Here is an 11,203-nt window from a genome sequence, read left to right on the forward strand (position 1 = left end):
ATTATTTCAATGAAAGAAATGTATTATGCATTCCATATGAATAATTAGAAATGTTCAAATAGAGGATCGATTATTTGGTTACTTATGTGCTAAATAATCTGAAGAAAAGTTTTACGAATTAGTTTTGAATATTAATTATGCAATTAATTATGTTAAGAAAATTGTTTTGCGGTTGTAGTTGTGCAAGATCCCAAATAATGCAATTATTCTAACTCTATGTTTCGTTGCACTAATGAAAAGTAACCATTTGCTTTAAATTTAAAGGCTTAAATTATTATTTCTTTCAGTGTAATAAAATATGTTCAACGAAATGTAAAATATTTGAATCTAATTAATATAAAATATATAAAATTAAGTAATAGACAAGTTATTGCAATATTTTATTATTAACTTGCAGTCCGATTATAGTGATTAACAAGAACGGTCGCAACATTTTTAAATTGTAAATATAAAAAGAAAAATATATATAATATTTAATTATTTTAATAAATAACAAAAATATCTAACAGGATATTCCTGTTAAAAAAGATTTATTTAATTGTGTTAAATGTGGGACAGGTGTTGAATTATTATGGTTTCAATACTGAAGTCAATGAATTTATAGTGAAATATTAAAAACAAAATTTTGAATAGTGGATTTATGAAAATAATGCAATTACAAATATATAAATTAATGCAAAAGTGATCATGTAATAACAAATGAAAATAATGATCAAGATCGATTATATACATATCCGATATTCTATGCTGTGATAAAGTCAAATTTGAAATTATATTTATACTTTGCATAGACTGATCGGAACAGGAAGTGTTTTTGTGTTGAATCAAAAATGTGTATTAAAAATTTTAGGTTATGATATCTCGAAAACCTCACATAATTGAGAAATTCTAAGTTCAGTTTCAAATTTAGTATCGATCAATCCATTTTGTTCTGCTGTGTATTTGAAAAGAGTGATAAATTATTGAAAACAAAATTTTATTAATAAATTTGTGTTGAAATTTATCCTTAGAACACGATATCTCAAATTACAGATGCGATGGAGAAAATTTGACGTGATAACAAGTAGAACAGAATGATCTATTAAGATCGATTATATATACGATATTCTATATTAGGATAAAGTCAATGTTGAAAATGTATTTATACTTTGCATAGACTGATCGGATCAGGAAGCGTTTTTATGTTGAATCAAAAATGTGTATTTAAAATTTTAGGTCACGATATCTCGAAAACCTTATATAATTGAGAAATTCTAAGTTCAGTTTCAAATTCAGAGCTGCTCATACCATTTTGTTGTCCTGTGTAGTTTAAGAGATGAATACAGCGTTTGTAAATAAATTTGTCTTTAGAACACGATATCTCAAATCCCAGATATGATGGAGAAAATCTGATGTAAAATTCGGAGTCAGTGCGGACAAGTTCAAACTAGATCTTGGGACTTTTGTCGATCTGTGTGTATAGTATATTGGGTTTATGCTGATCTTTGTAAAATACAATTATATTGGTCCTATACCCGCCTTTAAGCATACAAATTGCTTCAGAATCATTTTCGGAGTTGATTTAGCTATGTCCGTTAGTCTGTCTGTCCGTCCGTCCATATAAACTTTGTAATCAAACTACAGATCGCAATTTTGAAGATAATTCAATGAAATTTGGTAAACGATCTTATTTTGTCCTAAGGACGAAGCCTATTGAAAAATGGTTAAATTCAGTCTATTATTTCATCTAGCTTCCATATAACTGAACTTCAGAATAGGGGAGATAATTCAATGGCACATGATCTTCTAAGTTACCTTAGATGAAGGCTATGGAAGATCGTTAATATCGTTCTATTACTTTACCTAGCTCCCATACAACTGAACCCGCCGAATAGGGCTTTAAAATTCATGATAATGTTTAATATACTCGTATCTCGACAAAACACTGCAAAACCAAGTTCTATACTAACCTTGATGACCCTCATGAAGTCTATAAATATAGGGCCTCGTATGACCCTAGTCCCTATAAAAAGCCCTCTTCAAAAATTTGACTTAAATGTCCACAGTTTTATTCAACAATAAATGGCTTAAGTATATCCGAGGAAAGGTACACTTCAACTTATCTGTTTTATTATGACAACTAAATCACATTTGACTTTTTCTTTGAATTGTTTAACAATCTGCTGTAGTTTCAGAGATATCATCCGTTGAAGTTGAAGGACGGACGGACATAGCTAAGTCGAATCAATTATTGATTTTAACTCGATTGGAACAACCTCATATACGTGTGGATCTTATATTTTTGTTCGTTATAAACAATATTTGCAAAGCGTAATAGCCTCTGAATTATAATAGTGTAGGTTATAAATACCAAGGATACAGCGAAGACCCTGAGTTTTCAAGATTTATAAGAAGATATCTCAAAGAAGAATAAAGATATAGCAGATGTTATTTTAAAGCTAACGAAATGGATATTCAACATTTTATAACTGAATTTATCTTGGTGCTGTTATAAAGTCTCAGAAAAGGCCAAATTTCAGGACACAATATCTCCAATTGCAGATGTAATAGAAAAAATCTTGAAGAAAATCATATTCGGATTCAGCACGGCTTAATTAGTGGGTCTCAAGGTTTCGACTTTTGCAAATTTGTTGTTTGTCGTATTACGATTAAGTTTGGACCGATCATCATAATATTTGATAGAAAGATTTCAGTTTCGTATGAAATATGTCGAATTTATTAACTATACTCACAGTTTTAAGCCATACGAACCGATCCTAATTTAAGATGCTAGGAATGTATTTGTTCGATATAGTTTATTTCGAATATCATAGCTACTTATATATACCAGATATGACTGTTTAAACTGTATTCCAAAGGACCAAAATGTTTCAGCTTCTTAATTCTTTCTGTCAATAGACTGACATGTATAGGTCTAGATCTTAAGCCTTAGAATCCAAAATTGATCCATAATATATAGACTATGACCAATATTTCAATGTTTTCAAAATGGAATAAAAATTTTGATAAACCCCTATATTTTTTGATAGTAAGTATCAGAAGTAAAAGTTTCAAACAATATGAGCTTAGTTCACGATCAATTTAAAGATCGAAATACTCCTTAAGTGTTAAAATAGCCGATTTATTAGTTGTAATGGAATTCTGTTGGAAAACCACTTAAGTCTTTTGGACAATTTGAACGGAGTCGCCACTATTTTAAATTATTATATAAATGTTAATTTTTCTGTACAAAAAAACTTATATAGAGATAGGTTCCTATATAACAGACTATTATACAGAGATTTTTCAATATAATAAACGCTTATAAGGTCAATTTCTGAAGAAAAATTTAAATTGAGCCGACAATTTAGCCGCCGCCGATATTTTCTATAATAAGCCGCCGATCATTTTACATCGGCTTGTATCTCTGGTCGAGAACCGAAACTCAATATAAATTTTTCTGGACCTAATCATTACGGAAACAGAAGTTTTATCGAGTTATCTAAAAATTAGTTAGTTAAATGATAATAATAAGAAGAAGCTTACTGGTGGAGGGTATTTAAGATTCGGCTCAGCCATGTTTTCTTTTAATAAATATTGTAAAACAAATCGAAGTTCAACTTAATATTTGTTTTCATTATAGAGGAAAACGAAGCAACAACAACAACAAAATGCTAATTAATGATTTTTTTGCAAATCGTGAAATATTCATAACAGGTGGCACAGGTGAGTAAACAACATAATAATTCACCTAAAGAAAATCTAATAAAAAATACTACTTATCAACAAATGCAAATGCAACAAAAATTTTCTTTTATAAGGTTTTCTGGGCAAGGCCTTAATTGAAAAACTATTACGTGATTGTCCAAAAATCAAGGTAATCTATATTTTACTAAGAGGAAAACGTTCATTTAGTGTTGAGGAACGTATGGAGGAATTTAAAAAGCATAAAATATTCGATCGTATACACCAGCAGTGTCCGGAGGTTTTGAATAAATTACATGCCATACAGGGAGACAGTCAAGAATTGGGTTTGGGTATAGCAGCAAAAGATTTGGAATTATTGAAAAATGTTAGCATTATATTTCATATGGCGGCCAATGTAAAGTAGGGGAATCTCTAGGGGAGTATTGAAATGGATAAATTTTAAAATTAATGATTTTGTTTTTTTGCAGATTTGATGATCCTTTACGTAGTTCTATACTACTCAATACACGTGGCACTTGGGAATTGGTAAAAATTGCCGAAAAACTTAAAAATCTAGTGGCTTTTGTACACTGTTCCACCGCCTATTGTAATCCATTTGAGAAAGTTGTCGAGGAGAGAGTAAGTTTGCATGGTATTATAGTATAGTGGATCTAAATGATTAATAAACTTATTTATTTAGGTTTATAAAATGCCAGTGGATTGGCGTAAGACTATTAAAATAGCTGAAACTTATGAAGAAGATATTATCAATGCTTTATGTGCCAAGTTAGTATTATTACAAGCAGAAAAAAAAACATGATTACTCTAATTAAACTATGTTCACTATAACAATATATTGTTAACAAAAACATATAATTGTTATTGTTTTCATTCGATTTAAACAATATTGTTGTTACTGTAAACATTTTCATATTCATGACAACTATACAAAAATAATTATGTTTCAGTGAATCATACACAGAAACATAATTATTTTTGTCAATAACTAAATAATGGTAACAAAGAAAACATATTATGTTATTTACAACCATTTAAACTTACATATAACCATTATATGTAATGTTGTTCTTTGTCTACTGGTACAATAACAACAACAAAAAACTTTAGCCACACCTCACACAGATTCGTTTTGTATGTGTGATGTTTTACGAAACATTAAAATAAATTGAAATAATTCTCATTTGGTTTATAGTATTAAATGTATAAGTATTTCACTTTGTATAGAATATTGTAGTCAAGTTGTAAACCAAATTGAAATTTGTGAAATGTGTCATGTATAGTAAGAAACTGTTATTTTACTTATTCAATAATCAAAATAAATTTGATTTCAATACATATTTTTTAACGAAATTATGATCACATTGGATCATAATAAAGTCGCGTATAACAAACAATATTATGGTAAACAAGTAAGAAATTATAGTCGGGCGAGGCCTACCACGTAATACCCTACACCTGTTACAAAAATAACATGTGATTTAGTTTTTTATAATAAAGTTGAATTGTACCTTGCCTCATATAAGTTGTTGTAAAAAATAATGGACATTTGAGTCAAATTTTAAATGGGGCTTTTTATACGGGCTAGGGTCCAATGAGGTCAATATTATAAAGTTCATGAGGGTTATGAAGGCTAGTATAGAACTTAGTTTGGCAGCTTTTTGTCGAGATACGACTGTAGTAAACATAATTATGAACTTAAAAGTCCTATTCGGCGGTTTCAGTTGAATGGGGGCTAAGTGAAATAATGGATCGATCCTAACCATTTTCAAAAGGCTTCGTCTACGGTATCATAGAAGATCACGTGCCAAATTTCATTGAATTATCTTTAAAATTGCGACCTGTAGTTTGATTACAAGTTTTACGAGCCCTATTGGGGGGATAAGTTGTATGGGGGCTATGTGAAATAATGGACCGATCTTAACCATTTTCAATAGGCTTGGGGCAATAGAAGATCATGTGCCAAATTTCATTAAATTATCTTTAAAATTGCGACTTGTAGTTTGATTACAATGTTTAGAAGCCCTGTTCAGGGGTTCAGTTGTATGGGGGCTATATGAAATAATGGACCGATCTTAACCATTTTCAATAAGCTTGGGGCAATAGACGATCATGTACCAAATTTCATTAAATTATCTTCAAAATTGCGGCCTGTACTTTGATTACAAGATTTACATGGACGGACGGACGGACAGACGGACTGACACAGCTAAATCGACTCAGAAAATAATTCTGAACCGATTGGTATACTTAAAGGAGGGTGTAGGGTATAATAAAATATATTATGAAGATATATTTTTAACTGTATTTAATCATAATATAATATTTTAAAATTATCACAATAACCATAATATATTTACACAACAATCATAATTTTAACCATAATATGTTGCTCTTAAAACATGGTTACTACAATCATGTTTCTACTTTGCGTGTAGCTGATTTTTAATACATTTTATATAATTTCTATGTATCCTTTTTTTAACAGATATACTGGCTATTATCCCAATACATATACATTTACCAAAAATCTTAGTGAACAAATTATTCAAGAATATTCTAGTAAATTGCCCATGTCCATATTTCGTCCCTCAATTGGTGAGTGCCTTGTGTAACTTATTGCAGCAACTAAAGTTAATGAAATTTTCTCTTATTCTTCTTCTTCTTAAGTATTAAATGCTTTTAAAGAACCACATCCTGGTTGGATTGATAACATGAATGGACCTTTGTCTGCTATGGTTGGTCTAAGTGTTGGCATCTTACCAATATTATACTGTAATGCTAATATAAAAATGGACTGTATACCCGTAGATATAGTAACAAAATTAACAATAGTGGCCTGCTATAAACTTGGTTTGCAGACCCTCAAGTAAGTTCCTCTTAAAAAAGAAAACAAATTTATTTAATTATACATTTTGAAAAATTTTCAGAAAAGATCACAAAGTTTTAGACGTAATTAACTGTGCTACTGGTGATATCTTTTATATAAATATGCATCGTGCTACTTTACTATATAATAAGTCAATTGAAGATAATCCCATGGAGAATTGTATTTGGTATTTTGATTCTCCCTGGCTAACTACCTGTTACTATAACTTTGTCTTTCATGTTCGTTTTTTTTATTATTTATGATTATGATTTGTATATTATATTTGTTTGTATATTGCAGTTATATCTAATGAATCTACCGTTGGCATTACTAATAGATACTGCTTTGCGTTTAGTGGGCCGTCAGCCGTTAATGCTAAAAATTTCTAGACGTTTTATGTATACGACGAAAGCAGTCAGCTTCTTTACTTTAACCGAATATGCAATAATGAATAAAAATATGATCGATTTGGAGAAATATATACCGGAAAGTGAACTGTAAGTAAGATTGTCTTGACTAAATTGGTTTTATGGATTGAAATTAACACAGGGTAGGTTAGGTCAATGAGACATAAACTTATTTGTTTGTGTTTATAAAAGAGAGAGATTGAATGAAAGTCAGACTGCCTCAGTTCTAAAAGCTTATAAAGCAGATACATAGGAAGTACTCTATATTATCTTATTAGTTGTGCCACCAATTCCTGTATCGATCTTTCGGGAAGACGGATGCCTCTTTTACAAAAAGGCCAGCAGTTTTGTCGTTATCAGACAAATTTTGGATAATTTTTTGATATTTTTGTTGTTTATCACTTGTACTTCATTCCTTTAACTCCATTCTTTATGTTCAAAAGAGTTCAGTCTGTAAATGCTAGAGTAGTCGGAAAGATAGAGACTTCCTGTTAGACTTCCAAACACAAGCAGCATGGAGTCAAAGGTAATATACAGAAAGGGATTGACTCAGTTTTTAAATTTTAAAAAGCAGATAAATAGAAAGTGTTTGATGTTTTCCTCTTGGCCCTAGTTGTGGCACGAATTTCTTCGTATAGGCGGAGACCTTTTTTACCAGAAGACCAGCAGTACCAATAGTTCACCATCTCAACAAGAGATGGCAATGAATGTCCTTATCAGACAAAGTTTTGATACATTTTTGATATTTTTGTTGTATGTATATCCCTTGCACTTCGTTCCACTTTTAATGTTCTAGAGTTCAGTCTGTAAATGCTATAGTTGTCGGAAAGATGTTAACCACAAGCCTATTAAAGACTTCCTGTTAGACTTTCAAACCCCAGCAGCAAGGAGTCTAACAGCCGAGTCAATACTTTAAACCAGACATCAAAATAAGATTTGTAGCCATGAGGAATAAAGATTTCGCAGTCTAATGACCCAACTTGTCTCTATGACTCTCCAACATACTTACGATGGCTGCCTCAGAAGTCCTTATTTAGACATTCAGATTTCATTACATTTTAGAATCTGTCCAAATATTTTCATGGATATAGATAATTCCCTTCCGTTCAGGCAATAGCTGCTTTGGAAATCCACACTAAGGAATTCACATTTCATGACAACTTTGAATCTAGGATGATCACCTATTATCGATTGTTGACCTATGTTAGGTCGATTTAGTTTTCAGAAAATTAATAGCAAATTGTGTGTTGTAGGTTAGTGGTTAGTGTTCTAGTCTGGTAGACCGGAGGTGGTGGATTAAATTCCCACCCGTGGCACTGGTTAAGAAGCGCACAACAGGCCCGATAGAGGCCTAGGTGTATTTCTTCGGATTTGATGTGTATACCTCCTTCTTTCAAACTAACCAACTAACTAACTAATAGCAAATTGTTTAACAGAGTGTGGCGATACACTCCACTAGACGAGGCCTCAGTGTCGGAGGACATACTACGCATACTACCGTAAACAAAAGGATCCCATGTGATGCCTACTATCAGATAATAAATGTTGAGTGCTTTGCGTGAACACCTGCCCTGACGGCCTTATTTCACGATTGTCTTTTTCATTCACAGGGTAGACATGAGAACGGTCCCCTAAATTCTTCTATGAAGAACTTCGGTGGCAATTTTTGTGGCATTTTTGTGTCGGCCCATGTGCAAGCACTATGGCTGAATTACTCGAGTTCTTTTGCCACAGTAGACCCATTGCGCAATGGCAGGCAGCAAAGCAATCACTAGGAGGAAAGAGAAAAGAGGAGACAACCCCAACAGTAGATAAAGTCAATCTTAGGAATATAACAGAAGGTTACCACACTTCTGATGTCATGAAAGATTGCATTATTTAAAATGTAATCCAATGATCCATTCCAGTGAATTCCTTAACCTCTTTATGTCCGAGCAACCACACTACTGAGTTGGCATTGTTGTTTCGGCAACAGCACCTAGAGACGTTTTTGGTAGTCCGATATACCCAACGAAATGGATAAGGATTCCTCTATATGAACTTATATATGTAACAAACAAGAAAAGATCCCAATAATTGCCCCTACAATTAGTCACGTAGCATAAATCTTGTTGAGATGCAAAAGTACTGAGAAACGTCCCCGAAGCGTAAGAAGGTATACAAATTCTCAGCTGCAGTATATGGATACTTCCCCAATTTTTCTTTAACAGTTCTATTCCCATGATCATAAAGATCTTTTGAGAGATACATTTGCTATCACCAACTTATAATCCAATAATACCAAGGTGGGGGTTTCACAAAGGTAACATGCCCCCGGGGGTAGCCTACTATCAGACATGAAAAACTGCCGCTTCTGCGAAGACAGACGTAGACTAACAACCCACCCAGGTCAGAAGCTGTTGGATTTATAGGATAGCGGACCTATATTCATCAAATGGGTAGACAATGGCCTTAAAAAACGAAAGCTATAGATTGAATACAATGTGTTTGTCTACTAGCAGCCATTAAAACAGATGCTAATTCAAAGGGTGAGGGTAAGATCCTGGTCGTTTTGATCATTTTGTTCAAAACCCCTGGTATAAATCATATATCAGAATTTGTTCCCAAGATACGTTCGCCTCTCGGCTTTCAGGGTTGGTATTTTTCCCATTATTGGAAAAAAGAAAATGCTTAAACAACTTCCGAAATTTCTTAATCTTAGATCTCTTGAATGTTATGGTAAATACGTTTAACTAAGCCCTCAAATAACAATGATCAATACATATGTACATCAATGTACTCGATTAGAAATCAGAAATAGTTTTGATATAGAACAATAGTTAATATTTTATTAATTAACTCTATTTCTTTCAGTGACACTTATAATGTCTTAAAGGATACTGCGGATATAGATATTTCAGAATATTTCGATAATGCTGTACGCGGGGTTAAATACAATTTCTTTGCTCAACCTGTAGTAGCAACTGAAGCGGCACGTAAACGTTTCAAGACCTTTAATATTATTAGCAAAAGTATAAAATTGATAGTATTTGCTTTATTTTTAAAGTATTTATGGTTAATTGTTTCAAATTTATAATTGTAAATTAATTTATTGGAATAAATGTGGTTAAAGGAAACTGATATGTTTAATATTTGAATTAATTTTTTAATAAAATTGTTTAACTCTTATGTATCCTCAGAATGTGTAAAAGTAGTTAAAGCAAGTGTTCTCAATTTCAAATGAAATACTTCTGAAAAAATCTAACTAATAAGTCTACAAAAGAAATTCATTAAAAATGGTCAATATCAAAAGGTAAGTTTGTATATGATTTTACAAAAAGAAAAGAAAACAATAAAAATTCAATGACTATGTAGTCGTCCATGGACTTTTCCTTAAACTTTCAAAATGTAGTAGCAGCATTCTGTAAACTAACTCTCGTATATATAACGTACAATCACATTTTTTTCTACAAGACAAGTAAAAGAAGGCAGAGCTTTTATCAGGAAACCTACAGGAACCAAACAAAAAAAAAAACAAAGTCTTAAAAACCAACCATGCAACAACATTTTAAAGCTAAAACGAACATGAACCAGAAACTAAACTAAACTAAAAACATCAAAAACACTAAAGCAACCAAGATCTCTCGTACAAGTTTTATATAAAATTTTGATGGACAGAACAATAGAAAAAGGGGTGGAATTTTGTGGCACAAAACAAAACAGACCAACAGAAATGGACAAAAAAATAAACCTATAACTTGAATTGAATAAGTAACATCTCAAGGAAAAAGAAATAAACAGCAGAGAGTTGAAAAACAAAAACTAGTAACAATCACTTTAGGGAGATCTGTAAACGATTGGACTGAAGGCAAACAAAATAAGAGTTAAAGTGAGAGTTATAGGCAATTGTGTGTAAAGAACTATAGCACTATACTATAGTACACTATAGCATATCTTTCTAAAAATCGGATCGGAAATGTTTGTATATCCTTTTAGTTTCAGTTGCTCTTTTAAATTCTTCAACTTACCATTCAATAAATCAACTAAGACTAGACTATAGACAAGACTATAGACTAGACTAGACTATAAACTAGACTATATACTAGATTATAGACTAGACAATAGACTAGACTATAGACTAGACTATAGACTAGAATATAGACTAGACTATAGATTAGACTATAGTCTAGACTATAGACTAGACTATAGACTAGACTATAGACTAGACTATAGACTAGACTATAGACTAGACTATAGACTAGAC

General features: G+C 31.6%; 1 protein-coding gene across 1 annotated transcript; it reads left to right on the forward strand.

The window, feature by feature from the left end:
- The first annotated feature begins 385 nt into the window (after positions 1-385).
- On the forward strand, positions 386-10,080 carry LOC111678976 (putative fatty acyl-CoA reductase CG5065). The gene is made up of 10 exons (XM_023440447.2): positions 386-442; positions 3,623-3,705; positions 3,801-4,086; positions 4,155-4,305; positions 4,367-4,452; positions 6,173-6,282; positions 6,355-6,553; positions 6,615-6,792; positions 6,854-7,050; positions 9,814-10,080. Exons 2-10 carry the CDS (start codon positions 3,651-3,653, stop codon positions 10,034-10,036), a joined length of 1,485 nt encoding a protein of 494 aa, XP_023296215.2. The 5' UTR covers positions 386-442; positions 3,623-3,650; the 3' UTR covers positions 10,037-10,080.
- Positions 10,081-11,203: the final 1,123 nt, after the last annotated feature.

Source organism: Lucilia cuprina, chromosome 2 (genome assembly GCF_022045245.1).
Source record: "Lucilia cuprina isolate Lc7/37 chromosome 2, ASM2204524v1, whole genome shotgun sequence".
Lineage (NCBI taxonomy): Eukaryota > Metazoa > Arthropoda > Insecta > Diptera > Calliphoridae > Lucilia > Lucilia cuprina.